General features: G+C 37.3%; 1 protein-coding gene across 1 annotated transcript in view; it reads right to left on the reverse strand.

The window, feature by feature from the left end:
- The window catches only part of Dlg5 (MAGUK family member discs large 5), a 440912-nt gene that overhangs the window by 56613 nt on the left and 367015 nt on the right, over positions 1 to 17284 (reverse strand). Inside the window, exon 24 of the mRNA XM_090409542.1 lies at positions 16923 to 17025. Coding sequence (XP_090265668.1) covers positions 16923 to 17025 — 103 coding nt within the window. The remainder of the gene's footprint in view (positions 1 to 16922; positions 17026 to 17284) is intronic.

A 17284-nucleotide genomic window follows, 5' to 3' on the forward strand; every position in this document is an offset into this window, starting at 1 on the left:
CAATCACTCATGGATTTTCTGAACCCCAAATGCGACAATTTTGTCGATTAATGAAGCCATCAAGATGAAAATGAGCCTCATCGCTGAAGATGATTTGGTTCAAAAAATAAGCATCCACTTGTTGCTGTTCCATAATCCATTCAACGAACTCTCTTCACTGTGTGTGGTCATTTTTAATAACCCTGAACTGTCAGCTGTCACGCTGTCTTTTTTTTCTCGTTGGCAACACTTTACCGCACAAATGGTGCTAAATTTAAATGTTGCGTGAATTTTGGGACACCCTGTATATATATAAATTTTGTGATTTCCAGTTCATTTTGAAATGAATACTGAAGTAGATATTCTAATAATAGCCCAACAGTTGGTAGTACAATATCTGTATGTGAAAGGATATGCATGTATGCATATAGAGAAACATGCTTTAACCTTTATAATACAAGTTGATTAATAAATAAGTAAACAGTTTACATTTGAAAAAACAATCTTTATGTGAATGGTAACAAGCTTTAAAATATGTTTGTGAAACTGTATTATCAAAGAAAATGAAACTACTGATGAAGATGGATTTTAAAAAAGTTTTTATGCTTCCATCAAATAATTACTGTATTAAGCAGAAATGCCAATTTTCAAGACAGCTGCAAACATAAGACAAATATAGACAAAAGGGAGGAAAAGAAAAAAAAAAAAAACAACTTGGTAGTTTATATAAATGAGTCGGCTTCCTGATAGAGAAATTATCTATACTATGGAAGGGTACTATTCATAGTACCATAAGAAAATCATACAACAATTTATTTAGGTAGAGGAAGGGTTGATGACTCAATGTAGCAGTAACAGCTGATATACCATGAACATTTATACAGAGGATAAAATGATATCTGCAACATGAAGAGAGGTAATTTACTCTACCTAAAAAAAAAGTCATACATTGATATGTATGACTTATTAGTCATACATATTCATGTTTTATGTTGGAGATTTAATGAAGTATTAACAGCACTAGGTTGAAAACTATTTTTAATTCTTCTAATAATTTGTCTCAGTCACAGAAACATCTTCAGGGAGTACTAACTAATACTTGTAACACACACACACAGGCAATACAAAACTAAATGAACCATGTGCCCATGTGGATGTAAGACTAAAGTCCTAACTAGGTGGAGCATCCTCAATGACCATCTGTAGGGTGTGACGATATCTTGAAGAATTAATGTTTCCCAAATTTTGGGAAGTTTCTTGCACACTAGGCCCATTTCTGAGGGCAGCTAGATATTCCCAAAACTGTTTTTAGAATATGACATGATGGAGCATGGTAGTCTCCACCCCCCCCTTTTCCAGTTGATTCTAAGTTATCCAATGCATGGTCTGCAATACAAGACTGATCATACTCATAATTGCAAATATAATTTTTGTGCTCTTCTATGTGGATGGTGGCTGATTTACCTGTCTGTATGAATATGCAAACTTGCAGGAACAGAGCACCTTACATACACCAAGAACTGAGAGAGGAGGGAGCTGGTCTTTTGTGAAGCACAGCCGGCTATGGAAAATTTCATCAAACAAGTTTTTGACTCGTCCCCTTCCCCTACAACTTATCTGGTTAAGATATGTAGACAATGTGTCTTTAATTGGCCTCTTTTGCACAGACACATTAGACTCCTTCCTCTGTCACCTAAACAGTCTAAATCCCCAAATCTTTATGTCTATTTTTTCAGATATAGGGGATGAGAATTACTTTGTTGTGATCCAGTGTGTTAGGGATATGCAGTATTTTGTCTATTTTATTGGAGATGTAACCATCGTCTATAACCTAAAGTACCTTCCAGCACGTGTATGAGTTTACTATAAATAAACAAGAATAATGAACCATTCGGTGTAGTCATCAGGGATCAAAAATACATAAAATACAAAAATCTAAAAATACATTTCAATATACATTTCTATATGCATTTAAACAGCCATATTTCTAATGGCTATTTAAATGCACTAAGAATGTGTCTAATATGTTTAGGTCAAAAGACAAATAATAAGCACACATTATGTGTAGTGCAGCCAGACTGTTGGTTTTTGTGTTGCAGTGTGCGAGGCTAATTAGCTAAAAACACGAGGAAATACAGTGATTTTGAATAGTTCAAATATGTCAGGGAGGAAATATGGTTTAATAAGTTCGAGGGTTAAGTGATATACTGGTAAATAATGAGGTAGTATCAAAGCTGATCATGAAGTCGGAATTTTTAGCTTAAGATTTTATCATTATCATTATTAAAGTTTACAAATGAATAAAATTAATAATAAAGGTGGGGAAAGTTGCCAGTGAGGAGAGAAAAGAATTCTGCCAACTGCCTAGCAAGTTTATATGGGGTGTCTATACTATTGATTTTAAGATGAAAGGGGAGAGGGAGATATCGGGTTTGTGAATTTTTAGGGCTCCTTTTTTCTGGGTAGTTAGACCTCAACCGATCAGACTGCATGCCAATATCCAAGTTTTGGGAAGTCATCACTCATAATTTGTTTTTTGTTAATTAATAATTATTTTAATTTTTTTTTATCTACATGGGACACATAGTAAGAACATTCCTCTGTAATTCTTAGATGCAATTTTATTTTATTATTATTATTATTGCTTTATATATGCGAACTAAGAGAACTGTACTCCAATCACCTTAATTCTGCACATAAATGATCTACTCTCAATCACTACAAATCCTATCCATAGTACTGCCAACAACAGCATTCTCCACTCATCCTACTTGTTTGACAAACTATATAATTCCCAGACATTCCCTACATCAAAATCATCTGCAACCAGTTGCTTAAAAAGTGATCTCCATACCATCCTTCAGTGGGACAAGAATACCCTAGTCACTTTCGATGCCGCCAAAATGGAGTCATGTCTTTTCTCTCGCAAAAGGGATCTCGACTCACCTTCCCTCATGCTCAGTAATATCAAACAGGATGAACCATTTCTTCTCGACTGACATTTACCTCCAACCTCTCTCTCTCTTGGCACACACACATCACATCAATAGCTTTCTCAGCATCTAAAAAACTAGGCATTCTTTTCCACTCAAGAAGATATCTTATACCAACCCAACTACTAATCCAATATGAATCCCATACTTCTAATTTTTTTTAGGAAATGACAATGTAAACTAAATGCAAATCATCATGCTCAACAATACACACATCACCAAACTGGATGAACTATTTCTCGTTTGACTGACATTTACCTCCAACCTCTCTCTCTCTGCACACAAACATCACATCAACAGCTTCCTCAGCTTCAAAAAACAATAGGCATTCTTTTCCATTCAAGAAGCTATTTTATACCCACCCAGCTACGAATCCTATATAAATACTTCTAATTTTTTTAGGAAATGACAACTTAAACTAAATTATTAATTATAAAAACTTTAATTAACTACCTATATTTCAGCAATGTTACATTGCCATCTTCAGGGATCACAAAATAATGACGTGCACGCAGTCACTCACACTAAGAAAATGAGGCTGAAGAAATGCAACTGAAGTTGGCCCTAGAGTCCTAAAAGATCCCCTAGTGGGCTAAATTGGCCGTTGGGCTGACGTTCTTAGAATATATATGCTTCGCAAATTTCAGGCGGTCTCATGCACCCAAATTTGTTGAGGTTTGGGAAGTTTTTCAGAGTTGAAGCCAATTCATGGAATAATCTTTCGTACTTGTACTTGCTGCAGTGTAATAAAGTGGCCTTCTTCCAGCAGATTCTGTAGTGGATGTCCAATGCATATTTAGTGTCCTGAGTAGCTGTATTGGTGGAAGTGGATGTAGTCCTTGTGTTTGGATATTCTGAAATTGGCTGTCCTGCCTGTATGACCATAGCAGGACAGTTTGCAACTGCAAGGGACCTGGGTATACTCCAGGAAGGTCTAGTGGCTAGTCTTTGGTTGAGCAAATAAGAGATTCTAATTTCTTATGTGGTTTGTAACTAGTTGTGAGGTCATATTTTCTTAGGATTTTTGTTAGTTTTTCAGATGTATCTTGAATATATCGAATGGTGATAGATTTAGAGTGGTTTTAATATTTTTTTGGAGGTTGTAGCCATTGGCTAAGAAGGCATATGGTTAAGTTCAGTAGTTAGGGCATTGTCATCTGAACTAATTAATTTTGCCCTGTTATATAGGGTTTTTATAATTCCATATTGTTGACAGATGAGAGGGTGACTGCTGGTGAATGTACCTACCTGTATGTGCAGGTTTGCTGTAAACAGAAAAGCCAGGGATCCATTAGGCTTGCATGTAATCAGAGTGTCTAGGAAAGGGAGACTGTTGTTTTTGTAAACTGAATCCTGGTGTGTTGAGAAATTGTGGAATGTATCCAGGCCATGTGGCCAATGGTGAACACATCATCCACATAGAATAGCCAAACAGTGGGTTTATGGGGGGCAGAGTTTAAGGTTTTTTCTTCAAAGATCTCCATAAAGAAATTGGTCAGGGGTGGTGAGAGTGGAGAACCCATGGTTATCCCTTTGGTTTGTAGAAGTTTCCTTGCCAAATGAAATAGCCTGAGTTCGTGGGCTATTTCATTCATGAACTGAAAGAGGGCTCAGATATCAGGAGGAAATTTGGCTTGGATGAAGTCTAAGGTATCTTTGAGCGAGGCATTGATGAATAAGGAGGAGACATCAAAACTGACCATTATGTCAGTGTATTAGAGTGAGGTTTTCTACAATGGTTTTAAAAGTGGGCTGAGTTTTTTTTATGTGTGAAGGTATGTTGCCAGTATATTGTGTGAGCACTTTGGCTAAGTGTTTGGCTAATTTGTATGTGGGAGAATCAATGCCATCCACAATGAGGTGTAATGGTATATTTTGCTTATGGATTTTTGGTAGTTCATATATCGGGGAGGGAAGGGGGAGGTCTAGTATTAAAAAGTTTCATCTGTTTTGTTATTTCCTAATTTTTTTAGTATGTCTAACCAATGTATAAGCTTATCTACAAGGAGTATATAAATAACAAATCTGCCCCTACTTAGAACACTGTACACACATTTGGGTTGGTGCACCTAAAATCTCCTTAAAAATTCTTAATGCTGTCCAGAGGAGAGCATCAAGAATTTTTAAGATGTAAGAGAGCTAAGCTATGTGTAAAAGTAGCTGAACAAAAGTCGTGAGAATATTGGTAAGAATATACAAAATAAATATTAGGAAGGTGGTAAAAAAAAAAGTGGCAGGTTCTGGAGGCTACTGAATAAGCTCAGAAATGGAGGAAAGAGAGTACTATAAAAGGAATCAAAGATAATAAAAATGACATGAAAACTTAAGACTGCTAAATGAACCAAGCAGTGACAGAACCATGCCAGGAAATTTTCAAGAGGAATGCAAAGAGAAGTACATATCAATACTTTAGGTAGAAAAAAGCCATCAAAAACTGGAAAGGCAGTTGGAGTAGATGATATCTGACCTGAAATGTTCAAATATGAAGGTATAAAAGTTTTGCAGTGGCTACACTGCATAATTGGTGTTAAACACTGCACTGGTCTTAACATGTATACATGTTCATAATTACATCGATGTGAAGTGTCCATTTTAGATATATTTTATCCATTTGGCCATCTGGGTGATTAATGATGATCAGTCCATATCCTTAACAGATAACCAGCAAGCACTTACCATTATTATTAGCTTTGCCCCCTTTTCAAAAATTTCCCAAAATGTTTCTGTAACTAGGATTCATCTCCAATAAGGACCACCTTTTCCCTTTTCTTTTACCTGGTTTCAAAAAATTACTCAACCTCTTCCTTACTACAACCTTCATTGGGACAAAGGTTAGAAATAATGTTCATTGTCCTATTCTCCATTTGGAAATTTGCCCACATAACTCTACTTGAAATTACCTTCTAATCAAGAAGTTTATCTTCTTGTTTGGTGTTGAATACTATCACAATTCTTTTATTTTCTTCATCACTATTGCCTGAATATAGCATCCTGTATTTAATTTAGCAAGATGTAACCTGTCTCAGTAACATTAATTATGCTCAATTATAATAAATTTAGTCTAATCCTTTATCCAAGTGTAAGCAAACAAAGTTTGCACCTGAAGTATCTTCAGAACTGTGGCAACTCATGGTAAAGGTGGACCACGCTCTCATCACTCCTTGTCCCAGTATCTCCCATAATGCAAAGCACATCTCCTTGCAGACATGTATAATGCTATGCATTAAGGGAAGGGCCACTACCCAGACTGGTTTCGACCTTTATTGTGGTCTCGTCAGTGGGGGCCAGACCTAGAAGTGGTGATACTAAGGCAGAAGTAGTGGAGAGGTCATATTTACCTATACGAGTTGCCAAAAGGTGTACCACCATAAGGGAGATACTGGGACAAGGAGTGATGAAAGCTTGGTCCACCTTCACCACGAGTTGCCTCAGTTCTGAAGATACTTCAGGCACAAATTTTGTTTGCTTACACTTGGATAAAGGATTAAACTAAATATATTATAGTCTAACCAAGTGAGAAAAAACTTTCAACATCTTTCTCTAAATCCATAGTAATTTAATAATAAGGTGGTACACCTTTTGGCAACTCGTATAGGTAAATATGACTTCTCCATTGCTTCTGCCTTAGTATCACCACTTCTGGGTCTGGCTCCCACTGACAAGACCTCAATAAAGGTCGAAACCAGTCTGGGTAGTGGCCCTCTCCTTAATGCATAGCATTATACGTCCGCAAGGAGATGTGCTTTGCGTTATGGGAGATATTAAGACAAGGGGTGATGAGAGCTTGGCCCACCTTACCCACGAGTTGCCTCAGTTCTGAAGATACTTCAGGCACAAACTTTGTTTGCTTACACTTGGATAAAGGATTAAAATAAATTTATTATATTCTAACCAAGTGGGAAAAAACTTCAAATATGTTTAATTATGTTAATAATAATTTAGCAAGATCATTTTTTGATTTTGCAAAGGCGTTTGACAGGGTGTCACATGATAAGGGGATCTTTAAGTTGCCGTACATGGGTTGAAATGTCAGGTTAGTCAAATGGATTCAGGATTGGCTGTCTGATAGGTATCAGAGAATCGTGTGTGGTGGAGCAATATCAAGGAAGCAGAAGGTTATAAGTGGGGTTCCACAGGGCCCAGTACTGGAACCTGTATTGTTCAACCTTCATATCAATGACATTGTCAATGGAATTGCAAGGGGATATTCAGTTGTTTGCGGATGATGTGAAGCTGGGAAGGGCTATCAGTAATAGTGCAGATGTGGCAGCCTTGCAAGAGGATTTGAATAAACTAGACAGATGGGCAAATGAATGGGGTGAAGGTTTAATGCAGCAAAATATAAGATCTTGAAATTTGGGATACATCGAGGGGAGGCTGCATACTCGATTCGAGGAGCTGTATTGGAGGAAGTAGGGGAGCCAAGAGATCTGGGGTGATGATTGATAGAAAACTGAAATTCAGAGAGCATATTGCAAAGGTGGTGAAGGTAACCCAGAGGATTGCTGCAATACTGAGAAGGATGCTTACCTGCAGAGATAAAAGAGTTATCATTCCATTGTACATGACCCTGATCAGACCACACTTAGACTATTGTTCTCAGATTTGGTCCACAGGATTTGAAGGGGATAAATGAATTGTGGAAAGAGTACAGAGGAGGATAACAAAGATGGTTTCAGGACTGTACAATGTCAGTTACGAGGATCGACTGTGGGAATGTGGATTGCAGAGTTTGGTGGATAGAGGAAGGAGAGGTGATATGAACAAGACTTTTCAACTGTTGAGAGGCAGTTATAGGGTAGACATTGGGGGAGTTCTTTCACTTGGTAGAATGGTGGGAAGGAGCAATGACAAGGGGGCCATCCCTGGAAGTTATGAAAGGAAGCTGTGAGCAAGAGGGTGAGAAGTGGTTTCTTTGCATGGAGGGTGGTAGAACCATGAAATTCATTGCCTAAGAGAGTGGTTAGAGCAAGAACAGCCAATGAGTTCAAGGAGTGGTCTAATAAACTTTGTGTTTCCTAAAAACGACCTTCCACGATGAGTCTTTTGACTCCACGGAGGCCTGGATAATAATAAGAATAATTTAGCAAGATCTAACCTGTCTCAGTAACATTAATTATGTTCATGTCACTTCTCTAGTTCTTCTCTCAATTCAGTTTCCTTTCTGTCCATTCTCCTTATGTTAATATTCTCTATCTTTTCTTCTGATGCTGTGGTTGTTTCAGTAGCTGACTTTTTAATAATTGCCCTGATTTCATGCTGAAAACAGCAAGGGGGGGGGGGGTTGTTTAACTAGACTACATCCCTGCCAGCATGATTACATGATTATGACATTTGGCAAAATTGTTTGCCTTAGTTCTGTGCTCATGCATATACTTACCTTTATGCCTTGGTGACCAAGGCAAAATACTGGCTTTTTATATTAAATTAAAATATTAAATAAGATGTAAATAATTATCATTCCTAGATGTTGTTTCTTTGTATTAATCAAAAATATGAGTGTAAACTGAGTTTAAAATAAAACCAAAAAAAAAAAGGACCTGGTTTGAATTTATTCAGCTAAAATTACTGCTAAAATTATTGAGAAGAATTGTGGAAGAAAAGCTTGGTGAAGAACAAGCTGGATTCAGGCCAAATAGAGGCTGTCAGGATCAGATCTTCACTTTACGACAAATAGTCGAGAAAGCATGGGAATATAACAAAGATCTGTATTTAAGTTTTGTCGATTTGGAAAAGGCATATGACAAGGTGCCAAGAGAGAAGCTATTCAATACGCTTCAGTTATATGGTGTCAATGGGGCATTATATCAAGCAATACTTAGTCTTTATTTGAGTTGTGAGTCAGCAGTTAGAATTGAAGGAAGTACAGGAAGATGGTTTAATGTTAAATCTGGTGTGAGACAAGGATGTACATTATCCCCTCTGTTATTCATTATCTATATGGATCACATTATGAAGGAATGTGGTATGAAACCTGATATCAAAATTGGAGATGTTAATGTCAGCTCTTTGCTTTATGCGGATGATGTTATACTTCTAAATAAATCCGCTACAAGTCTGCAAGATTCTCTGACTAAATTGAATAGCTGTTGTAATAGATATGGTATGAAGGTCAGCAATAAAAAGACAAAGACAATGAAAATAGGTAGAATCATTGAAAATGTCAACTGTGTTGTGAATGGAGAACCTGTGGAACAAGTAAAACATTTCAGCTACTTAGGCACAATTTTTACTGAAGATGGTAAACTAAATATAGAAATAGACAACAGAATCAACAAAGCTGGTATGGTGGGAAGTCAATTGAATAAATTCATATGGAATAAGAAAGAAATTAGTCGGAACACTAAATTAGCTGTATACAAGACTGTGTTCAAACCAATTTTAACTTATGGATCTGAGAGCTGGGTCAGAAGTAAAACACTTGACCAAAGACTAGAGACCGCAGATATGAGAGTCCTGAGAAAGATTAGAGGCGTGAACAGATGGCATCAATGGCAATATCATATTAAAAATGAGGATATTAGGAAAGAACTTGACATTGTCAGCATCCAGGAATGCGTTAGCAGAGCTAATCTCAGGTGGTATGGTCACTTGAATAGAATGGGAGAGGAAAGATTAGCAAAACAAGTGTTCTCTGCCAGGTTGGCAGGAAAACGACCCAGAGGAAGACCAAGATATAGGTGGATTGATACGGTACAAAGTGCCTTATACGATAGAAATATAAGATCTGATAATGTTGGAGTCTTGACAAGTAACAGACTGATTTGGAGGAAAATTGTAGATAGGAAGTTAGTAATGATGTAATTTTTTCATGTAGTACTGTCATATCCTGTACACCCCTTGAGGGTACATGGCAGGAATTTGATGATGATGATGAAAATTACTGCTATGGCTTAACAGTATGTTTTTAAGCTTTGTGTGTATATGTGTGAATTCCTAGGGTCATTTTGCATATTTTGTGGAATGAATAATGTGAGTGTCTGGATAAAACCCTAACATGTGTATATGAGAGTGGCTAACTTGCATTCATTTGCATAGAACATATGAATGTTATATGTGCCTTTGAGGAAAAGGCCTAAATTCTACACATTTTTGATGCGGTTTTCACTGGGGATGAAACGAGCACTTCTAGCTCAACAAACTGTGCCATGTCATAGAACATTTAGTCTAAAAACACCACTACCCACTTCCTCATGTCATCTACAATTATTTTTTTTTTTTCATTCTTTTAATGACAATCCCACCATATAGTTATAGGTTTTGGAAGGTTTATTATTATTATGTGACACATCCAGGGAGTCCAAAGACTCACCGAGCAAGGGCATCTACTCTACAACTCTGTCTCCACCACTACAATTAACCACAACTACACCAATATCATCTGTCGCCCACCACCACCACCAGTATTTCCACAGACAATCACAACCATCCATGTCCACAGTGGGATTTGAATCCACAGCCTTTTGACTAGGATACACTAATCACTTGGCCAACCTGGTTGGCCAAGTGGTTTATATCAAACAGTTGTAAATCTATAGTACATTTATATCATGGATAGGTTAAAAGTGAGATAATTGAAGACCCTGCTGTTAGAAACTAAATGCAGTACAGGTATCCCTTGATTAACGCGATTAATTAATCCCTCGATGTTACTGCGTACATCAAAATCGCATTAACCAAATATAATAATCAATGGTAAAAATTACAATTCATCCATTATCGATTACTGTATTAATAATTTGTTTTATGTGGTACTCCTTTAGGAAAGATAAAAAATGAATGCAAAGTAAATGTTTAATAAACGCTTGTACCTACATTAGTTATTGCAATTTTTTATCAAAAAAGTTTATCAAGAGTCGTTTGAGCAATTTTAGTTTTTCTTAGCATAAATTCTACGACAACAAGCAAAATGACTCTTTGGACCTCAGCAAACATGCATTCTTTGATTAACATCTGGATTCTTATCCATTACATGCTGCTTAAGCGATTCTAAACTACGAAATATTCAATCCAGTTCTTTGATTGTTATCTCCTTTGGAAGATCACTGTCAATGAAATCTTTCTGAGTTTGATCAACTGCATCAACACCATCAAAACCAAAGTCTTCACCAATTGCAACAATTTCTTCAACAACGTTATTCACAGGATTTTGAAAACCACCTAAGTCATTAGCGCATTCTGGCAAAAGGTTTTTCCAAAGAGCTCTCATGCAGTTAGAAGACACTTGCTCCCACGAGTCATGAATGTTTTCAATTGCATGTTTAATGTTAAAATTTTTCGAAAATTCTTGTAGCGTAATCGCATTTTCTCCTGTTGTTTTTACTGCCTTTGAGAGTGTATTTTTAAGAAAATAGGCTTTGAAAGTTGCAATAAAGTGAATGTCCATGGGTTGTAGCAATGATGTATTTGGTTAAAAAATTAAAATTTTCACATCACAGAGATCATTAAGAAAATTTGAATGACCAGGCGCGTTATCTAACTGCAAAAGTTCTGCTGTATTTTTTAAATACATCAGAACAATTGGAGCTTGGAATATATCCACTCTTAATGCTTAATGGGAGGAATTCATGTTGGAGGCTTAATGGATTTTTTACAACACTCAAAAAGAATTAAAATAGAATTTAATACTTCCTGTATTTCGTCCTATTCACTAGGACATCTACGGGGATTACAAAAACAATTAATGTAACATGCATACAAACATCATACAATACTAAGCCCAACCATGTGGGTGACACTAAAGTCCTATCTAGGTGGAGCGCCCTCTAAGGGAGGTAGTAAGGTGGGACCTCTGGTGATGAGTGTTTCCAAAATCTTCGGAAGCTTAATGCAACCATATTTATTAAGATTTGGTTGGTTTTGAGAGCTGCTGCTGCTGCTTCTAAAAAAAGTCTCTCTTTCTTGAATTTGCTGTGGTGGAGCATGGTGGTTTTCTTCCATGATACCCTGTGGGTGGTGTCCAAAACATGGTCAGCCAAGCCTGAACAGCCATAGTTGTGTTTACAGATGTAAGACTTGTGTTCCTCCAGGCAGATGGATGCTGATCTGCCTGTCTGTCCAAAGTACGCCAGCTTACAGGAACAGGGTACTTTGTAAACTCCAGGCAGAGAGAAAGAGGAGGGAGCTGATCTTTCGTAGACTGGATAAGGGTAGCAAGTTTGCAGTGGGGCTTATATGCTGTGTGTAGGTTGTACTTTTTTAGTATCTTGGCTATTTTTTCAGATGTGGCACGGATGTAGGGTATGGTGATGGCATTTTTAAAATCTTGTTGACGAGAAGGACGGGGAATGAGGTAGGAACTGATTATTTTTTTTGATACTGTGTTCGCTGTAGCCATTGGAGAGGAAAGTGCTGTGTATGTGGCACTCCGTATATATGTATATAACCGTGCCAGCCTGGCATTACTACGCGAGCAAATCACCTCTACTCATGCCACCCTCTCAGTGATGAGCGCCGCCAGTGGCTCTGGATGGGAGACATTCAGAGCTCTCCATGGTTCTTAACCCTGAACTTTGGTTGATTCGCTCTGGCATTTCGGAAACTTCCGCACAGAGAGAATTTCAAAAAATAAACACGTCAAGAAATATAGCAACCTGGTTAAAGACAAACCACAACCACAAATTCAACTGCTCCAGACAGCAGTAAACCTCTCTTCCAAAAGGCTCAACGACGATGCCGTCAGCGCCCTTTGCCTCGGCCGTAATTTTGCCGTCACTCCGAAGGAAGTGCCGGTGCTTGATGTAATGGTTAACATCGAACGGGGGATTGGTCGCTTACCGTCGGAGATAGCCAACGACATCAGACTTGACGTAGCCAACATCCTCGCTCATTCTTCGCCTCCAACAAATAACTTATCGTATGCTCAACGCACAGCTCTCCTGAAACTATGGAAAGAAAAAAGTATCGGCATCACCAGAGCGGATAAGGGTAATGCCACAGTCGTTTTTAATACCAGTGAATACAATCGTAAAATGAACATTATCCTCCGCGATCGTGCTACCTACATCCCGCTAGAACACGACCCCACAAAAACAGAAGTTAAGAAATTAAAATTCTTACTTAAAAAAAGTATCTTCCTGGGCCCCTGACGTCATGAAAAAACTTAAACCTCCCCCCCCCCCCCCCGAATATACGGTTTACCAAAAATCCACAAACCCAATTCCCCACTCAGGCCTATAGTAGATGCCACCAATGCACCTTGCTACAGACTGTCTAAACAGCTGGCCAACTCTCTGAGCCCCCTCACCGGAAGATCCACTTCCTATATAAAAAAACTTGACCCACTTTAAAGCCCTCACAGAAAATTTAAACCTTGAATAATGCAGACATATTGGTAAGCTTTGATATCTCCTCTTTGTTTACCAATATTACCTTAACTGACACCTTATCTCTTTTAGAAAACATTTTTCCCTCTGACATCTTAGATCTCTTTTCCTTTGCCATTAACTCTGGGTATTTCTCTTGGAAGAACAAAATCTACAAGCGGATAGAGGGAACCGCCATGGGTTCCCCCCTTGCCAATTTCTATATGGAAGATTTCGAAAAACGAGCCATAGACTCAGCCCCACTCAAACCTTCTATCTGGCTATAAGTAGATGATGTGTTCTCTATTTGGCCTCATGGCCTAGACATGTTAGACTCCTTCCTCAGTCATCTCAATAGCCTTCATCCAAGAATCCAGTTTACTATGGAAAAGGAAAAGAACAATTGTTTACCCTTCCTAGACACCTTAGTCACACGCCTGCCTAATGATACACTTGCCTTCACTGTATACAGAAAACCCACACACACACACAGACAGATACATTCACAAACTCTCCCACCACCACCCCTCTCAACAATATGGCATTATTAAAACTCTTACCAAGAGAGCCCACAATCTTTGTTCCAGTGGAACTGCTCTCACTACTGAGCTTAACCACATACACAGCACTTTCCTCTCCAATGGCTACAGCGAACACAGTATCAAAAAAATAATCAGTTCCTCCCCCATTCCCCATCCTTCTCTTCAACAAGATTTTAAAAATGCCATCACCATACCCTACTTCCATGGCACATAAATAGCCAAGATACTAAAAAAGTGCAACTTACACACAGCATATAAGCCCCACTGCAAACTTGCTACCCTTATCCGTTCTACGAAAGATCAGCTCCCTCCTCTTTCTCTCTGCCTGGAGTTTACAAAGTACCCTGTTCCTGTAAGCTGGTGTACTTTGGACACACAGGCAGCTCAGCATCCATCCGCCTGGAGGAACACGTCTTACATCTGTAAACACAACTATGGCCATTCAGGCTTGGATGACCATGTTTTGGACACCACCCACAGGGTATCATGGAAGAAAACCACCATGCTCCACCACAGCAAATTCAAGAAAGAGAGACTTTTCTTAGAAGCAGCAGCAGCTCTCAAAAACCAACCAAATCTTAATAAATACAGTTGCATTAAGCTTCCAAAGATTTGGGAAACACTCATCACCAGAGGTCCCACCTTACATTCCAGGTCACCTACTACCGCCCTTAGAGGGCACTCCACCTAGATAGGACTTTAGTGTCACCCACGTGGTTGGGTTTAGTATTGTATGATATTTGTGTGCATGTTACATTAATTGTTTTTGTAATCCCCGTAGATGTCCTAGTGAATATGCTAAAATATAGGAAGTATTAAATTCTATTTTAATTCTTTTTTGAGTGTTGTAAAAAATCCATTAAGCCTCCAACATGATGTCCTCACAGCACTTAAGCCTCTACACACGAATTCTAATGGGAGGAATGACGTCATCTGCTTATGACTTTCTTTCAGCCAGGAAACACTCCTCGAGGCTTGCATGTTTTTGCATGGTAAATTTAAAGGTGCGTTAATCAAAACTCTTGCCACATATATCAAGGGATTGTTGCAATTAATTTCGCTGCATTAATCAAATCCACATTAAGCAAAACTGTGTTAAGCAAGGGATACCTGTACTTCTTTAATGCTACTTTATATCTCCAATAAGGAGAACAGCAGTTTCACACTGGGCAGTAAAAATTATTTACCAATTAAGACTATTCGCAAACATCCATGTTCAATTGAGACTTGAACCCACACTTGTAAGTTGGAAAGCACCATGACATTCTATATATCATGTTTATTTGAATACCCAAAGGTGTTAACAGAAGCTTCATTTACTGTTTTATTTTAAAATATATTTCGGTTCTAGTTTGGAATATGTTATAAAATAAAGTGACTAATCCCTTAAATATGATACTTATGATTTAATTAGATGATATGGAAACGATGAAATTAATACATAGAAAAGGATCAAAGTAATAATGAATTAAAAAAATATGATGACTCACCATTATTTCACAGTGAAGTGGATCTTGAAAAAACACCATTTCTGAAGATTACAACTGCAAATTCAGATAAATCAGCTTATGGCAATTTATATACCTGACGATGAACAAGACACTAATGGGGTAATGTGCTCTTTACAGATGAGTCAATTTAGTCTTTCCTCCATTTCTAGGAGGAAATCCCTCCACCCCCACCACCACCATCACATTGTACATGAGAAATAGAGATACTTCTGGAGACCGAGGATATTAATCAAATTGAGTGGTCAGCACGCTCCCTAGATCTCAATCAGATAGAACACATTTTGGATTCAATAGGGAGATACACTGCTGCTCAAAATTCCCCTGCAAAAAACAAACAAGGCTCCGAAAGAGAAGTGGACCAGTTTGCCCCATACTGAAATGTCTATCCACATAGTTTTCTGTTTTCAGGATGGACATATTCTATACTGAAAAGGCTATTTACATAGTTTTCTGTAAGCACTGTACACTACATCCTTAAAAAATTTGTAAGCTTTGCCAAAAACATACAATTTAATTTGTATGATATTTATAACACATTTTTTGTGTAATACAATTTATTAGTATGCTGGCGATAAATTTATGTCCACAATTGGCTGTAGTCATTGAAAATGTTTTTATATATAAGTTAAAAATATAGTTTGTCCTTAGATTTTGGACACTGGAGTATATAATCCAGGTACACTACCAATTTTCCTGTGCCAAAGGAGACACCATAATAATAATAATGTCTCTAAAGCGCTATGGTCTTTGAGACTTAAATATTAAATAAATGTGAATTAAGTGATCAAATGAAATACATTAGTGTAAATGATACAGTACAAGTGGATATGGCCTTGTGCTCATGGTTAGCACTACCACCTCCATCATCACTGCGAAATGGAACTTATTTTGAAGCTCTAGATGGAGTTAAATGTAATAAAATAAGCTATGAATCACTTAGAATCAAGGGATCATCACTAAGTGCAGAAGTAAATGATTAAGCCAATTTGTGCCATGCAAAACCATCTTTGGTGGCTTAATGAACTGGTCAGGTGGTGGTCAAGGGAATTTCAAGTGCACTCTTGAATTTTGTGTGAACTGAAGGAGGTGCTAGACCATTCATTGCTGAAAAATCAGTGATCTACCTGTAGTAAAATTAAAAAGAAAATTTTTCTTGCATAATATACAAAGTTATGATATACAAGGGATGAAGTCATGATAAATACATTCAATTTTCACTAGAGAAAAGAGCATTGTAACAAACTCATTCACTAGTAGAAACCATTAAAAAGTTCTACAGCAAAACAAACTTTCCATCATTATTTCTTTAATCTCTAAAGTCATGGCATAATACGAGTTGTCTGGATTACAGCAAGGCTATGGAAAACTGAACATACTTAAAATGTGTACATTAAATGGATTTGTGATTGATTTATAGAAGGAGAACTAGTCTAGTTCTCCTAGGATATTCAAATAATCTGATGCATTTTCTAATGGTACTCATCTTTGGTTTGGAACTAAGCATATACCAAAATGAGGTTGTATCAATGAATTATTACAATACCAACTATTGCAATAAAAGTCAAAATAAAGAAATAAAATAAAAACACTCACTTTCTATGTTGTGCTGTGCTAAAATGGTGACCGTATCTGCTGGTTTGGCTAGCTGATATGCAGCCTCTTCAGCAGTAGCATGTCGTAAATCCATACCATTATACTGGAAATGAAAAGAATGAAGTCAGAAGTTTTATTACAATTATTATTTTTAAATTAGTATTATTGCTGTTAAATTAGAAGAGGATTTGTAAAATACCATACAATATTAATTAATGTTGGCTTGGAAATAATTCATAATTAAAAATATTATTATTATTAGATCACCAGGGAGTAGAGGATTCTTCAAGGAAGGCATACATTACCCACATCAACTGTAATACTTTCTCTTAAACTCAATCACACTAGATGCAATCACTACT

Source organism: Typopeltis vanoorti, chromosome 19, assembly GCF_054136105.1.
Source record: "Typopeltis vanoorti isolate ZY-2024b chromosome 19, IOZ_Tvanoo_1.0, whole genome shotgun sequence".
NCBI lineage: Eukaryota > Metazoa > Arthropoda > Arachnida > Uropygi > Thelyphonidae > Typopeltis > Typopeltis vanoorti.